This window comes from Dermacentor silvarum, chromosome 9 (genome assembly GCF_013339745.2).
Source record: "Dermacentor silvarum isolate Dsil-2018 chromosome 9, BIME_Dsil_1.4, whole genome shotgun sequence".
NCBI lineage: Eukaryota > Metazoa > Arthropoda > Arachnida > Ixodida > Ixodidae > Dermacentor > Dermacentor silvarum.
In genome coordinates, this window is record NC_051162.1 from 44,151,200 (window position 1) to 44,168,565 (window position 17,366).

Below are 17,366 nucleotides of genomic sequence, written 5' to 3' on the forward strand. Positions count from 1 at the left end.
TAACGCGGAAGCATTGACATCAATTATGTCTGCCACAATTCTTGGGACATACGAATATATTCTTTGATGAAAAAATACATGTTGTACTTGACAGTGCGTAGCGTTTAATAATTCGTTTGCAGCATCTAATATACACTGGCATTGGCAATGACAATGCAGTTATTATTCGTGTATTTGATCCCTCGACATATTCTATAAGGAGGAGGCCGCGCTGCAGGCAAGGTGAGCCCCCCCCCCCCGAAAAAAGTTTCTGGCTACGCCACTGCCCGGCACACATGGGGGAAGTAACCACAGAGGACCCGAGCACCCCTCCCAGCTTCAACGAGAAGGACCACCGAGTCGCGCGAGAACTAACCCACCGTGGCTCGGACAGTGACGGCCCGACACCCCGCACCCCCCGCAGAGGGGGTGAGGACTGCGGCGGAGGCGATGGGGAAGACGGAGGAGGCGACGACGACGAAGTAGCGATACAGGGCGACAGAGACCGGCTAGTCACGTACCACGACATACTGGCACACTATAAGAAACAAAGAGAAGCATACCCACAACCGCACAAACAACTATAGATAGATCTCAAGAAACAGATTGGAGAAGGTTGCAAACCAGAACCTTCAGAAACCCAGTACACTTAAACAGAGTAAGTTCGACACAATACCCAGAAGCGAGCTGCAGGCTCTGCAAGCACGAACACGCAGACATGGCACACGTCTTATGGAAATGCACAGGGATCAGAGCAATATACAGAGAGAACAACATAGAACCGGACCTTCTCGAGGAGCGATGGCTAAGCGCTCTGACTAGCTCAGATCTACACGACCAACTATGGGCAATCCAGCGGGCCCGGGCAGTGGTGGTGCCTCACCGCACATAATGCCCGGGTGGCCTGAGCCCGGGCCGGCAACCTCGCAGGTGCTTCTATCAATAAATTTTTTTTTTTCCGTCCGTCCTGACTGGCGACAGCAAACGATTTGAATTTAGCGCCTTTTCCACGTTTTCCTGTAGTCTCGAACAAAATGGCGCTTTACAGGTATTGCCAATGCACGCCGCCATATGACCTCTCCAAACACCAATCCATTCATGCGGCGCTGCGAACGCTGATGTCGATAGGAGCATTCATCACCTTGCTTTGCCGCTTTGGTCACTTGCCAACTTGACGCTATTTGGGCCGCTCACTCACAGAGATACAGCCAATGCAGCTTGCTGTAGAGGCTGCAAATTAGTCTTGGAGGCAGCCATTAAGGTTAAGTGCGGTCCTAAACGTATACTAATCCCAGAACCATCAGATTTCCAGATAGGTAATTTCGTGGCACGTGTAATTTTTAAATAATCACAAATATTTAATTAATATACACTTAAGTTGCTATTTGACTAATAAATTAGTCATGAGTCGCAGTAAGCCCTGGCCAATCTCAAGCCCGCAGAAAGAAATTTTGAAAATGGCCGCCGACTTTGCTAACCAAATTCGTGTTGTTCGCGTCCAGCCAGTTGCCACCGTGAGAAGCATTTTCGAGCGTCCATGTTACGGCCCAGTCATGGACTCGTATGATTACAGCAAGGTAAGACAGCAGGGCGCTACTGTTTTCCCTATAGCGCGAGGTCTACGCGTGACACTAGCGTAAAACGACCACACGCTGTGCCGACAGCGCCCACTCTTATCTCTCAAGGTAGTCAGCGTGGTTCAGCCGCCCTGCGATATCGAGTTCTCGATGGCCCGACCCTGACTGCAATGAACCTTCTGTTTTTTGGACCCACTTCTTTTCTTAGCTTATGCAAAACACATGACAATTCAGAGTCGTTTTGCAAACCTGCGTCGACAACATAAGGTGAACCGCTCCTGTAAAAACATACTTTCTTTTGAAGCTGTAGAGTTCAAGGCTAAGAGTTGCTTTCAGTGTGCCTAAGTAGCTGTTATGACTGCTGGCTGAAATACCGAGGTGGAGAGCTAATTACCGCGTCGTCACACGTCCAATTTCAACTGCCGTTGAGCCGAACGACAGTTAAGCTCAGTCGTAGTTAAAGGGAATTCGTCGTGTTGCAGCCCAATCTCAATTTAGCTTTCTAGGGTTGCCGGCGATACGAACCGTTTCTGCTGGGCGAGTTCTTGGTTGTTATTGGTGACAGCGCGTTATCCCTAGTGAACGGCTCGCTGCATTTGAATAGCTATCGCCAAAGGTTGACAGGTGAGGCAGAGTGGCGCTGGAATTTCGTTAGTGCAGACACGTTCGTAAACGGGGTAGCTGTGTAGGGTACATCAAAAGCAATAACGATAATGTCATAAGTTGCAATGTCGTAACGACTCGATTCGCAAGTTCGTAATTAGTGCACCGTCACTGCGAGACAACTCGGGGGCGAAGGCATCGTGACACTTGCGATACTTTGGGACCATCGAGCAGCCTTGTATTTCAACGGGCTGCCAGCTGCAGAATTGTTGAGGACATTGTCTGTTGAGACATTGTCTGTTGAGGACATTGTCTGTTGAGGACATTGTCTGTCTAGTGCCCCTTTCGGTAGCTATTGTAGAATTGCAGTCTTATACCCGTGTCACACGGGCACGTTTGGAAGGCCTTCCAGTCGACGGCCTTCGAAACGCACAACTCTATCGACTCAAAGAAGTTGTCGCGCTGCTACACGCACATTTGAAAGGCCGTTGAGTGGTTCAGGCGTTTCTCGCAAAATTGTGTGGCGCTGCGGATCTTATTTTCGTTTCATGTCACCAAAGGTTAAACAACATTAAAACCACTTAAAAGCACTCTAATTTTTTTTATTGTTTATACGGCGAAATGGCGGTGATAGGACGGCAGCCGGCAGCACATGAAGTAGAGGGAGAGTGTACGGAGGAAGGAATGAACACAAGCACGTCGGTGTTGTCGAGAGTACGTGCAGTTCCACATATCATACACACCTGCAGTTATCTCCACCATCTTTCAACCGGACCAACACTACCCTCTCTTATAGTTAGTTTCACTTTAAAGGGGCACTTCAGCTGTGCTTATAAATGAGGCAATCAGTCTTATCACGGGAAGAGACCTGGTTAGCCAAAAGAGAGGCAAACACAGTCGATGGCGACGCCCCCCGCTTGCCGTAACCACAGATTTCGACAAAGCCTGCGCCGATATGGTTAATAACTTATCATTAAAGGAGAACTGCATTACATTGTAAAGGAACTCAGCATTCAGACTACCAAGCTTCTGGAATTTGCCTTTGCTTAAAATTCCGTATATATTTGAGCAAATACTTCGATATCAGCAGCATATTACTGATACACTGGTGCTGATATTTTGGTGATAAATTAATGGTAAGCTTGGCCATGATTTTTTTCGCTAATAATGAACCTTTTCCTTCCAAATCAATGAAAGTATGGCTTCGAAAGGATACTTTATTATGAACTGGTTCAGTTACAATTTCTTTAAAAGGACACTGAAGCGATAAATCAGCCTAGCTGTATTAGTAAATTGTGCTCTTGCAATCCCGTGAAAGCCACTGTTACTATGAGAGGAGGCTTCATAAGTCAGTAAAGTGCAAGAACAAGACGGATGGCCACGCTGCGTTGAATTTCCCGCACCAGCTGGCTGTGACTTAGTGTCCCTTTAATGCCTTGTCCGACATTAGCTAAGTTACGTGGCGAAGTTGGGGTTAAAGGTGCTTCACAAGCTTGGAGCTTTGTGAACAGACGTTTCTCATTATTGAAGGTGTCGGATTTAGATTGTATTTTCCGTCTGTTTACGAGCCGCGATTTTACATTCATAAGGTGAATACCGCCTGACTCCTCACTCGTTTTCTCAGTGCACCTGAAAGGGGTGTCACGTGATGTGTGTCAGTATAATTATATACCTCTTGCGTGGTCAACTTGCAGTTGCCAGCTGAGTGGCAGATCTGTAGTCTCGCTTCATACGTCACTACTGCCCCCATTTTTTTTTTCCCTCTTTGTACCACAAGTGTAAATCAACTTGCCCAAATTTCTCTTCTGAAATTGGAGTCTCAGAAGTGGGCTTCAAGCTGAGGTGCTTTAAACACATTGTTTTCTTTCTTTTTTTCTTGCCTCTGTGCCGTGGGAGCATTGTTTAATGCTGCTATTGTGAGGCTGACAGCTTACACAAGATAAGTGGTCCCTTCTGTGATAAGCAAAGCATGGGCAGTGAATGAGCTGGTGGTTATCACCAGTGATAAGGAGACAGGTGAAAGTGTTGCGTTGCTTTGTTGCCATTATTGCATGTCGGCAAAGTAAGGCGATACTAATGCCTCTCTCGCCAAATACTTTTGCAGGTTGAGTACTCGCTCACACCCGTGTGCATTCACACTTATTGGCATTCACTAACGTTCCTATTCATGCTCGCCGCCCCTAACTCACGTTCATAGTCGCCTCTTTCAGACTTATTGGACCACGTTCACTCGTTTTTCTCATCCACTCCCAGCACCCTGCGCTCGCACGTCCACTCACTCCTGCAGTCACTCACATTCGCTCAAAATCACTCACTGACTTTCACCTTTACTCGCTATAACCTCCAATAACTCCCGTTCATACTCGCACGCTTCATTAGTTGCTAACACGCTGCTGGACACCTTAACTCTTTTAGGCACCAATTCTGTTCACTGGGTATATGGTTTAACCACATTTCTTGCATCTTCAGGGTGAGGAAAAGCTGACTGCTGCGTGACAGTCTTCATTTTTCAGTGACTTTTGTAGTCAAGTTTAGCAAATGGTGTCCTGCAGAATTTGCCCCCACTCCCCCTTTCGCGCATGTCACGGTCTCAGGGTGGTAAACACGACACAAGGAATGTTTGGGCTAATTAGAAAAGCCTTTATGGGGCATGAGCATAAGAAAAATACATATATCCAGAAAGCACGCGGTGTCAACCCTAACATACGACAAACTATATACAAAGCTGGTTAATTGAAAATATTATCTTTAAGTCCTCGCACACGACATATTATGCAGTTCAAAATATTTACATGAAGTCTATCGACATGGCCACGTCACGTCGTCGTCGCTGCTTCCGGCGACACGTTGTTGGGCCTGCTGATGTGTCGTAGAGTCAGCGTCGCCGAGTCCGACGTTCGGCCCACGGTTGAGCTGATCAGGAAGGTGGGGTGACCTAGGTGCCCAGTCAACTCCGCAAGCCTGCGGATCGTAGCCACAGGGAAACCGGAAAGTGCTGTCAGCCTGCAGCTGCAGCTTCCGGTGGGACGTCGTCCACTCAGCTCGCGGGTTGTCGCCGCCTCCGCGATCCACCCGTCCCGTACCACCTTCAGCTCCTGCCTGCCTTCGTCCCAGAGCGTAGCTGGGCTGCTCTCTTCGGCTACGTGCCCCTTCTACCATTGGCCACGTAGCTGCGCGTGCACTTTTATTCAGACGCTCTTTTTTCCGACTTCTTTTTTCTTTATTTCTGCCACCAACTCCTTGTGTCTTCTTGTTCTCTTCTTCTGCTTTTCTTCTTTCTTTCTTCCTGTATTGGTTCATGACATCGCGTCAGGTGGGAAAGAGCAGGGGGAGGGCTAGGGTAAGGAGATTGATGTACAGTTTAGAACCTATTTATAACAAACAGCATGGTCATGTTGAACTATTCAGAGCAAAAATCACAGTAACGCAGGATGCGTTTGTTATAGCCAAGCGTTTCTGTTAGGTGGACACGCAAGAATAATACAAGATGACTAAAATTTTATTTAATTCAAAAATATTTGACAAGCTTAATTTGCATCTTCATTGCTGAGCTAATAATCGCTGTTTCTGTATTGTTCAAAGCAGACAAGTGCTCATCACTGCGAGCTTTGTCGTAGATGAGCAGTTTCAGCGATGCAATGTACTCGACCGGGGTTGACACGTTTGCAGGTGTCTTGTATTGGTTCCGCACCCGCCGGGGTGGCTCAGTCAGCTAAGGCGTCGCGCTGCTGAGCACGAGGTCGCGGGATCGAATCCCGGCCCCAGCGACCGCATTTCAATGGAGGCGAAATGCAAAAACGCCCGTGTACTTGCGTTGTAGTGCACATTAAAGAACCCCAGGTGGTCAAAATAATTATTCCGGAGCCCTCCACTACGGTGTGCCTCATAATCAGGAGTGGTTTTGGTACGTAAAATCCTGGAAAGAAGAAAAAAAGCATCTATTGGGGGGGGGGGGGGTTCCGCGGTCTCCTCGCTTTCTTCATTCGACTTATTGCTGACAAAGCCTTGCGTGTCATGGACAGCGCCTTCATCCCTGCATGACTCCGCAATGTCAGCTTTGTCGTCCGCACCATAGAAGTCATCCTAAACAATGTCAGCAGTGCTCAACTGTGCTTCAATTATGCACTGTCATAGATCCGTGGGCTAGTCACCATTGCTTTTCAAGTGCACAGTTCCAGGCTTGCCTGCACCACGCACGAATTCAGCTTTGCGAACGCAGTTTTTGGTGCAATGTACGGCAATCTCCATTCAAGTTATCACTTTCCAAATCGTACTTCCATGTTCACATTAAAAAAGTTCAGAGCCATGACATGTTCGTTCGATGTAAAACATGCTGCGATAAATGCATGGTAATTTCACGTTATCTTCGTTTGTAATAACCGAGCATTTATTCATTATTTATTCAATTTCTCTCAAGGCCCTAGGGCATTAGAGAGGAGTGTTGGTACAGTGTTATTAAATGCAGTGCAACAGCTGCTACAGTAAAAGCAATACAAATGACAACCATAACAGGAATGATACAACTGTTAGGTAGTTATTGACAAAGCAGGTTCGTAGCAGCACATCTAAAAGATTAAAGGGACACTAAAGAAAAACGATTTCTTCTGCATCTGTCAATTACTCTTGCACAATACAAGAAACACCGCTCTTGCCATGAGAAGACGGTTGGTGGGTCAGAAAGACTGAAAAACGCAAAAGGTGGGTGGGCGACGACGCCTTGGGAAGTTCCTGCTCCAGCTCAACGTGACGTCAGGAATAATCAGAGCATCTGCTACGGTCCAGTTAATTCATTAGCGGTAAAGATCAACTACTACATTGTGTTCTAAAGGAGCCAGAGATTTACCACCGAAAAGGTTGAATATTTGCGGGGCCTGGACATGCAGCCTGAATTTCAAACTTTGACAGAGCCAACGTGACCCAAATACAAAAAATTATGTTGAAATCAAATGTCACACTAACTGGTGTGGCGTCTCAGCTCGAATTTGTGAAAATGAAAAAAAAAAGCTTAATTTTCTCTTCTAATTATCTACATATTATTGTGTAATTAATGACAACAGAGTTTTCAGAGTAAACTTTATCAGTCTAAACTGATTTATTGTTTTATTTTCTTCTCCCATTAATATCTCTAATGGCAACATTGTGTGGAAGGCGATTCTAACGCGAACAAGTACTGGGTATAGATTAGTCGTTAGTCATAACATTTAGTGTTTGAAAATGGAATGCCTACTTTGGTAATGGTCAATGCGTGAGAGACTGTAGGATGGTTCTGCCTATGCTTAGATTGAATCGTTATAAGGTTTATGAAAGAAACAAAGGCAGGAAACTTTTCTATGTGAAAGGCTGGATGAGGAAAGTGTGTCCTTCATAGCTGCAACAATAGAATTGGAAAGAATAAACGTGATGCACATTTTCGTACTGCCTGTGAGTCAGCTACAAGTGATTCAAGACCAGAATTTATATAGCTGCTGCATATTCTACTTTAGTTTGTACAATGTTTTCACAAAGCTGCAGCTTGAGGGATACAGGGCCAGAGAAAAATTTCTGCTTAGGTAACCTAACATATGACTGCGATTGTTAGTTATGTCATCAATGTTAGTTTTCCAAGATTAGTTATACGAGATAACTGGGATTGTTCTAAGTGGGCTTGACTGCATGTAGTGTAAGGAAGGAGGTCAACTTGCAGGCTCAGGATTGTCGGCTTATGTTGGACAGGGGTAATTGCATATTTCTGAAAGATGCTTTCCTCCTGCGGTAGACATAAACTAATTCGATGATGATGGTGAAATGTGTGCTGTGCCTGCAGAAGTGGCTGGAGGCACAGAACTACCAACTGCGTGGTTTTGTGGATGGCTTCCTGGAAATGTCGGAGGGCCGTGATGCCGAGCTCGTGCCCGTCAACAGCCCCGCTTCAAACACAAAGGTGTCCCGAGCACTGCCCGCGGATGTGGAGCTCTTCAACCAAGCCCTTAAGTCGTCGACGACCGCGCAAGCGGCTTGGGCAGAGCTGGACCCACATACGCGCTGCACGCACCTATACAAGTGAGTCTGGTGTGACCCGCTTCAAAGGGTCGTGGTTTACTTGGCAGATATCAGAGTGATAAAATGATGCGTTGCATAAAATAGGACAGTATGTGCACCAAACTTCGAGTGATTCACTTGGAGACCATTGTCTGACAGAACATTGGTTCAGTCATTAAGTGCCCATCGCATCAAAGTGTCCGAACAACTCGAATCCGTTCCAAAAAGATAAAGCTGAAATAAAACTAGTGCAATCTATGCCTTCTTTCGTAATATGCCATGGATACGCTTTATTTGTTTTAAGTTGCAATATCACTCTTGCATAAGATGTGCTTGTCCATTCAGCGTCAGATAGGCTTATGCCGCACCCGCCGTGGTTACTCAGTGGCTATGGTGTTGGGCTGCATGAGCACGAGGTCGCGGGATCGAATCCTGGCCATGGCGGCCGCATTTCGATGGGGGTGAAATGCGAAAGCACCCGTGTACTTAGATTTAGGTGCACGTTAAAGATCCCCAGGTGGTCCAAATTTCTGGAGTCCCCGACTACGGCGTGCCTCATAATCAGGTCCTGGTTTTGGCACGTAAAACCCATAATTTAATTAGGCTTGTGCAGTCATATTCATACCAGCCAGGTTATACGATTTTCTTGTAAAATGTGCAATTCTTAGAGCTCCTTTATGATTGTCATATTGAAACCAATGATCCTATAATTTCTTCTTTTTATTATCCAGTTTGTGACTGCTTTTTCGAACATGCTGGATTATTCAGATCGACCTACGGCAGTCACTCAGTGTTTAAAAAAAGTGCATCTTCAGCCACCATCACGGGAATGTTTCATGAATACACCACATTACCGAACTTTTCAGATTAATAAACTTTTCGGAAATCCCTTGCTAACTGCTGATAATTCCAATGTGAAAATATTTCAGTGCTACGAACCTCAAAATATGGAACCTTTCAGAAAAACGATCGTTATTCAGTTTCTGTTTCATGCAAATAACGCCCCAGTACTACGAATTAATATTCCGAAATCTGGTCATTCTTAGATTTCCGTATATCCTTCATGGCAGCCGAAACAGTAGGCTAGCAGACGCTGCGGCGCATGGGTTCAAAAAACCTGATGACGGCGCCTGCATGAGAAAAGGGCGGGAGCAGACTTATTTTTTGTTATTGCGGAGACGACGACGCATCAGATTTTGCGAGCGCATGCTCCGCCCAGTCAAGTGTTGCCTAGCAACGGAGGGGTGTCTCTTCCTTCTTTCACTCTTCATTCTGTGCATGCCTCTTCTTTCCTTCGCGCTTCTTTCTGCGACCGTACCAGCTATGTCCGTGGAAAATGTAACCTCCGTGCTCACAGGAATGCCACACTGTTGCATTTTCCGTACGGTGTTGTTTACACACACTTGCACTTAGGAATAGTTCAGGTGTCCGCCTCGAGCGAGACAGTTGCGGTGTCCACGGCAAGAAATGTGAAAAACAAACAAACAAAAAGAAACATTATGCTTTATAGGCAACATGGAGCTTCTTCTTTGTTGGTGGTTTTCTCGGCACCAGCGTCTCCCTTGCTCGCGCCATTCTTACTTCAGTGGTGTGTGGCGGCGGAATCTATGGAATATAGCAACAGCATGCGCTGAGAGCCAACAGCGGTGACAACTGATGTGTGGAATGGTTTATATCGGGGCTTTCATTATATCAACCTCTCGGTATAAGGAATTTCTTGCAGCGCTTCCCTGAAGTTCGTTATACAGTAGAATCTCGATGATACGTTTAGGGTTGATCCGAATTTCGCGATGATACGAATTTCAAAAGTGTTTTGGATGATCTACGTTCTATAGAATTGTAGCGTTCCTAACTAGAACGGCTATATAAAAGACATAATCTCAGTGAGACGGGTGTCGTCCGCCATTTAATCTCACTTCATCTTCACTTCTCCCCTAGCCACCCTCTTCGTCTTCTTTCATGCATCCAGCGCAGACTGCTTCAAGAATATGCTATGATTCGGTATTTTTTAAAAATAATTGCTACGCTGTGTTTTCGCGCAGGGCGACCCAATCTGAAAGCCGAATTGCCATCGCAGGCGTCTGCACGCTACCGTAGTGCTGCTTCATTTGTCTATTCAGTGTTCACTGCTGCTGCCGTCCTGTGTGTTTCGGGTAACTGCTATAGCGCTGCAATGCGGACTACCTAAACGTGACGGACGAAAGATTAGTGTGCACAGGAAGACCGAAGTGTTCGCTGTTCGACATGTCGCGGAAACGGGAGGGCCTTTCTTTTAAGGAGAAAATTGAAATTCTCAAGAAGGTCGACGAAAACCCGAAGAAGAAACGTGTCTATTTGGCAAAGGAGTTAGGCATAGCATCATCGACACTGCACCATTGTTGGGCAGCGAGACGTCGTGTTGAAGAATGCTCAGCATTTCGGCGTGAACGTCATACAGGCGAAGACATCTACACACGTGAAGCTGGAAGAGGTCCTGCTGACATGGTTTTGACACAGCTGCCGGTGTCAGCGTGGACGTCAAGGTGCTGCGCGAAAAGGCGGACAGTATTTCGCTTCCCTTGGAATTGAAAATTTCCAAGCTTCCGGGGGATGGCTGCATTGTTTTAAAGAAAAGACACAGACTTGTCTACAGAGTTCTTTGCAGTGAAGGGAAGAAAGTGGAACAGTCAGCTTTCAGCGACTGGCTGAGCATGCTGCCTGCGCTTATTTCGGACTATGCACCGCGCGACGTATTTAATGCTGACGAGGCGGGCCTCTTTTTCAACTTGCAACCGGAGCGGTGCTTGTGTGTGAAGGGCCAGGCTTGCCAGGGCGGCCAAAAATGTAAGAGAATCGCCTTGCGTTTACGCGTGAATGCCGACGACTCGGAGAAAGTGCAGCTTACTGTCATAGGCAGGTCTAAACAGCCGAGGTGCTTTTGATCGACGGGACGTTTACCTTGTTTTTACAAGGGGAACAAAAAAGCGTCGATGACTGCGGAATTTTTCTGCGAGTTCCCCACGATCCTGGATCTGAAAATGGCAGCAAAGAACCAGAAGATTTTGCTTTTCGTAGATCAGTGTTCCACCCAACCAAAGGAAACATTCTTTAAACGTCACCGTAAGGTTCCTGTCTGCGAACACTACGAGCCATTTGCAGCCACTGGACGCGGGAATAATTCGGAACGTTTAGTATCACTTCAAAGGACTTTTAGTAAGACGTCTCCTGGCAAAAATTCATCGCAAGGAGGAGAATTTGTGGATCAGTCTACTCGATGCGTTGCATTTTTTTGGCCATGTCTTGGGATAATGTGACCTCGGACACCAGCGAGAACTGTTTTCGCAAATGTGGATTTAGAAAGGGACCGGACGCGGTTCCGACGGGAGTTAATGAAGAGCCCCATGAGGACTTTGGAATTGAAAACTGGGAGAGTCTGCTGACTTTCTGCTCACGACTTCGTCACCACGGACGACAACGTTGCGACCTGCGGGTTAAGGTTCATTGAAGACTTGGTCGACGAAGTGAGAGAAGTCGAGACTGAGAGTGATGGTGATTGAACGGCAGGGATTGAACGACTTCGATTAAGAATGCCAGCTTGAAGAAACCTGGAGCACGTTGGAGCACTTTGTTGGTGCTGAGCCACAAAGCATGTGCATTGAGGACTTCGTTCTACAGGGTCCTGTTCACCGACACCGAAAGGACTTTGGGCTGGTGACAGTGATACTGAGATTTATTACTCAGCAAGTGATGTTGACTGAGTGAACTCAAGACTCCACTTATAACTCTGTGTGGCGTTGTGTGTGCCTTCAGACTGAGATGTGTGTACCACAATGCTGGTTATTGGTATGTCTTTGCTGCATATTGTTGTTTTGAGTTCAGCTTTAATTCTGTGCATCTACAGCTCTGCCTTTGTACACAGTGCTAGTGGTGTTTTAACATGTGTAACAGATTCTCTTTATTGATATATTTGCCTGTATTACACGATGTTACCTTTTCTTGTTACTGGTGCAAGAGTGTAATGGTGTTTCAGGAGTGCTTATAGACTTCTCTAGTTTTCTATTTATGAATGTGTGTGTGCTTATTATTCTGGTAGCTCGCTGCTTATTAAGAGTTGGGACACTCTTATTTTCGTAGGGGGGAGGTGTCGTGTAGCTGTCTGTCTTTACACTTCTTCATCGCCTGTGTTCTGTAGCAGTGTCGTTTTCTTAGCTTTTTTTCTCTCGAAATGGTCTTTTCTGGCATAAGTGGGGAGGGCAGGTCAGGGAATCTGAGGCAGGACACTACCCGCTCCGCTGTAAGGGTCCAGCCCATCGTCGCAAGACTTTTGTACTGGCGACAGAGCCCCGGCTCTTAATTTCCGAAACTGTTGAGTGAATGCTTCCTGACTCTCTTGTGTATTTTCTCTTTCTAGACACCCACAATTCCTCGCTTTAGTACATTAAAAGCATAATGACTGTCTCGGTAGTTTTCTGTATGTTTTTACTTTGTTCTGGGTTGTAATTCTTTAGGCAGACAGCTGTCATTGAGTTCAAAGTTTGTTAAGCCTGCCTGTGATTGGGTGTGCGTGTTTGAATCTATGTTGCTTGATTGGTTCTGGTCAATGAGGAGTTGATTGGTCTCTTTGTTTGCTCTCTGGCAAAGTGTTGGGACACTTCGAGGGGATTTTGTACCGTAGGCACCAAGAGACCAGGTCGCAGCGAGTGTTGTTCATAAATTAGTTATGTAATGTGCAAGTGCCTAAATGTTTAATTTGTGTAACTAAACGTCCAATAAACGGAATCGGTGAAATGTCTACGGATCTTCTGTGTGCTCGCATCATCTTTTCGGCATGGAAGACAACATTGTATGCTACAAAGTGGTGGAGGTTGCGCGGTATCGAAGACTGACACGCTAACGGATTGACTGATGCACAGGAACTGAACAGTTTATTGAAAGCATTCGGTTTTAAGCACTTTTCAGGTCATGACGTCGTTATTTGAGCATGCTCCGTCGAAGCCGAAATAACGCCACTCAGTTACTCAGCAGAAAGTGTCGCAGTTCAAAAATAAGTGCCCTACAAAGCACGCTGTGAAACTACTTCTATAATCGCACTACTTGACCACATGACTGCTGCCGCATTGCCTGCTAAATGTGAAAGGGGGTATAGTTCCTGTTTAAAGGCTGTTCATGAGATCAGACAATTACCATCACTGCAGCTTTGGCAAGATTTCTTCAAAAAGTGCAGTACTACTTGTTTTATAACCAGTTTAACCAAAGTGAAATTTAATAGCAGTTGCCCCTTAAGTGCCCCATTTTCTGTCCTGAGAGATGGCTCCTTCTGACAGTCTCTGTGCACTCGCAGCGTGGCACGCAGCTTGCAGAAGCACTTCACGAGCTTTGGCGAGATGGAGAGCCTCCAGTCAGGCAAGGTTCTGCCCTTCAGCATGGAGGAGGCTACACAGATGGTGCGATACTTGTACCACTGTGCCGGTGTTGCCATGACTCTCAGCGAGCGATTCCCGGCGTCCCGGCCAAAGGGTAAGTCAACTGCGGTGGGGCGTTTCACCTGTATGGCATTCCTGTGGTAAAAAGGTTGGCTAAAAGTTTGTTTCAATTCGTGGATCCGGCGCTTCTGTGGGAATCGGTGTTAAGCGAAGCTTTCTTTCGTGTTTGCGCAAATGTTAATTCATGTGTTATGCGAACGTAACATTCAGCGGAGGTACGTGTGTGGTGCAGTCCTTGTATTGCGTTGCAAAATTCAAGGCACGCTATTTCTTTTCGACAGTTCCATACACGGGGAGCACGTCATGAAACTCGGCACATCTTTGCGAGGTAAAATCTTACTCGATATAAGCTTGTAGTGCTCCAACACCGACGACACATAAGATTTGAACCCTAATGTAGCGCAGATGTTGCACATTGAACAAAAGTCGTCCTGACTTGTCAATGTTGAGGGAACAGCATGTATCATTTGTTGGTGCAATGTGCTTATTCGCACCTACAAATGAGATATGCTATTCCCTCAACATCGCCGTTAAAGATGAAAGGAGATTTTACTGTGGCCTGCATGCTTGCATCAAATTTACAAGCTACGTGTACATTGCTATGCACGATTAGTTAGCAGTGAGCTCGTTGGTGAAAAAAATAATCTTGATGTGCACACGGTAGAGAAAAGCAAGTCTACTTAGATGAATATGCGCTTCTTGCACCATTGCCGCTCTGTGAAGGATGTTGCAAAGCCCTCGCCGTTGCGAGTTCTTATCAGTGACATGACGAAAGTTGCAACTTTTGCGCTCATTTAGAGCAAAATAGAAGTGAAGGCGGCACATCTTCTTTTAGTAAATAAAGGGATACTGTTTAATAAAAGCAATTGTTTATTGTTTTCTTGCTCCGTTCGAAAATTACATTTGGTTAGTTCAGACAGTTTTGTTGGTTTCATGAAATCTGAATTAAACGGTTTTTGGACTCCAAAAATTCGGACTTGTTGGATATTCCGGACATCATAAGTGCACCCTCAGGGTTCCCATTGAGCTAATGCATTCTCGCGATTGATTTTTTTGGGCAATTTAGCCCCAAAGTTTGATTTTCTGGACTAAATCGCTTGTTACGAGCTACACTACCCGATCTTAGAGGCCACCTTGTTGGATTTTCTGCTGGCTTGGCCAGGCTTGGCTTCTAGTGGCCCGCTATATGACCTCAAAGATTGGGAGACGCCCGCTATCAATAGAGAGCGCTCTTCCTTAGCTGACAAAACGCTCCTGGGGACTGCACTTTTCCTTCTTTCTATTTTCGATCAGCACTATCACCATAATCACTTAATGTGGGATCAGTATTTTTTGTCTTTTGTTTTTAAGTTTCGGTTGCTATTTTATTTTGCACATGGTGCGTTCATAGAGCAGGTGTGTATCGGTTACATTGTTGCATGTTTGTGTGTGTTTGTGCAGCTTCGCATTTCTGTGATAGCCGACACCTGCTGTACCTTCGCGAGAGCCAAATGGTGCGAAGTAAAAGAGCTAATTTCTTCGATTTCCTTGGTGATCTCTGCCAACGGAGATCGTCAACGCGGTCACGCTCTTGTCGACTGTATACGGAGACGTCAGTCTTGCGCAAATCCAAGCAAGTCTGATAGCCTCAAAGCGTAGTATGAGGCAGTGCATTTTTATTTTTTTATGCCACTCTAAGCCTAATAAATTTTATTCTTTCTTGGGTAAACAAGTTTTTTAGACTATCTTTCGGTCCCCGTTAGGTCTTGAAAATCAGTCGGCGACTGTAGTGAACCTTTTAGTTTCGAATGTGCCACTGTCTTTTGCGTCTGCTTCTGTGTTTGTTTCTTGGTACACTGGTCATATATTTATCAACTAGCAGTGTTTTCGTTCGTATTGCAGCTAGGAAGACGCAATGCAATGCTCAATTACATCCCTTTGAATTTGTGCTGCAGCGTGCAGAGCAGGAAAGACTGACCTGCCGCTGAGCAAGTTGCTTATCCATGCAGTACCTGCATTGCCCCGACAAAATTGCCATAGTAACTCATGTGATGAACACACTTGCAAATGAACCCACCCCCCACTTTTGTCCTTGAGGATTTTTTTATTTTTTGCTTTACGTAAAGAATGCACACCAATCCTTCAGGACCGGTATTCAGCATGTTCGCTTGACACGATTGGCCGGCCCTGTCAAATGTCACAAAATTGTTGGATTTCCCTGCGAAACAGCATACACCTTTTGAAGCGACTGACGCCGAACACTGGCGACACGAATGCAGGTGACATGAGGTGTGCCTAGGGATGCACCTTCTCAACCACATGCTTTCGCTGACGATAATGATTGCTGCTTTATCATCGCAAATGACCTCACTTATAGCACCATGCAATTGTGGTGGCAGCAGAACAAGAAAAAACGACGCACTTGGCCCACTGTTCGCTGTTCATTGTTGATGAAATGCTGTGCCGCAAATTGTTCCACATTTCTGGTTTGCTGCACATCTGCTGTGCATCATGCAATGTGGCCATTAGGCTAGTTAAACGTGGGAAGCTTCAAACTGAAGGTCATAAGCATGCCTTAGCGTTGTAGAGCATGGCATCCATGCTGCTGGACTGCATTTCAGCATCGACACTGCACGTGTGTGCTACTGTAGCAAGCAAGAGGATGGGCTCAAAGCTACGAAGAAGAATCGTTGCATATCTCGGAGACTGAAGCAAGGCAAGCATTAGAAAAGTTTTTAAAAAGCAAGCCTCTTAAACTGCCTGGACGGCACTACAGACAATATGCTGTGGGCTGCCGGCAACCCACACAAGTGAGAACAAGTGGCGAACAATATTTTGGGATTAGAAATAAAATTTTGATTCACATTGCGTATGTTTTTTTTCTAACAAAGTAAGGTGAGCGCGGTTTTTTGTTGTCTGCAGACTGATATGAGATTGATATGAAATTTCGATTCTTACAAAAAGTGTCCACTTCTTTTCCCCCATATTGAACTCTCCCCCAAATTGACGTCAACATTTCTGTAACAAAAAAGCTGGCAAGTTTACACTCGGTGGTGCAAAGCTTAGGCACAGCGAAACTGTCGATCTTCAAGTCTTACGGGCTGCTACTGCTAGGTCTTAACTTGGTTTAACTTAACTACGCATGTAGGGAAGGTATTCTCGAGCGATAATTTTCGGAGGTACCTTCCCTTTCGCGATATTTCGCGTGACTAACGCTGGATGGGTCGGCGCCTGCGAGCGACAGCGTTTCTGGCATGCCACAAACGCAGGCAGGCAGGAGCCGTGTCTGTCGAGCGAAGCGAGCGCGCACCTGCGCGGGCGGTTACTAGGCAACACGAGGTGACATCATCGCTACTGCTTCGGCGCATGCGCGGCTAGGCAACGTGGGCGGCGTCGGCAGCAGTTCTGCGCGTTGCCTCGTTTGTGCTGCTACAATTTGTTTCTCTATCTCGCTTTCATTTTCTCTTTCCCTCTCCCGAGCATTGCACGCGCCGCATGCATGCTCTCCCTCCCTCTCCTTAACATCCCCTGTCAAGGCAACATGTGCACGGCCTCGAGAGGAGGCGAGGCACACGCCGTTTTGTCAGGTGGTTGCTAGGCAACGCAGTGACGTCATAGCTCGACGAGGTTTTGCAACAGCAGGCGCCACTTTTTACAGTTAGCTAGAACAGCTTCGCTGTTAAAAGCGGGTTCATTATGTGAGTAAATATGGTACTTAGAGGGGCAAGTGATGCAAGAAATTGGCATT

The 17,366-nt window shown here is 46.1% G+C and overlaps 1 protein-coding gene across 7 annotated transcripts in view; it reads left to right on the top strand.

The window, feature by feature from the left end:
- Nucleotides 1-1,340: 1,340 nt before the first annotated feature.
- Nucleotides 1,341-17,366, top strand: part of LOC119465221 (aldehyde dehydrogenase family 16 member A1) — a 109,423-nt gene continuing 93,397 nt past the window's right edge. For 5 of the 7 annotated variants that reach the window (XM_049656374.1, XM_049656373.1, XM_049656371.1 and 2 more), the window contains exons 1-3: nucleotides 1,343-1,556; nucleotides 7,963-8,198; nucleotides 13,498-13,673. In XM_049656374.1, coding sequence (XP_049512331.1) covers nucleotides 1,383-1,556; nucleotides 7,963-8,198; nucleotides 13,498-13,673 — 586 coding nt within the window. In that variant the 5' untranslated portion in view covers nucleotides 1,343-1,382. Of the gene's footprint in view, nucleotides 1,557-7,962; nucleotides 8,199-13,497; nucleotides 13,674-17,366 lie in introns of all 7 variants that reach the window. The other 2 variants (XM_049656376.1, XM_049656375.1) reach the window with 2 other exon arrangements.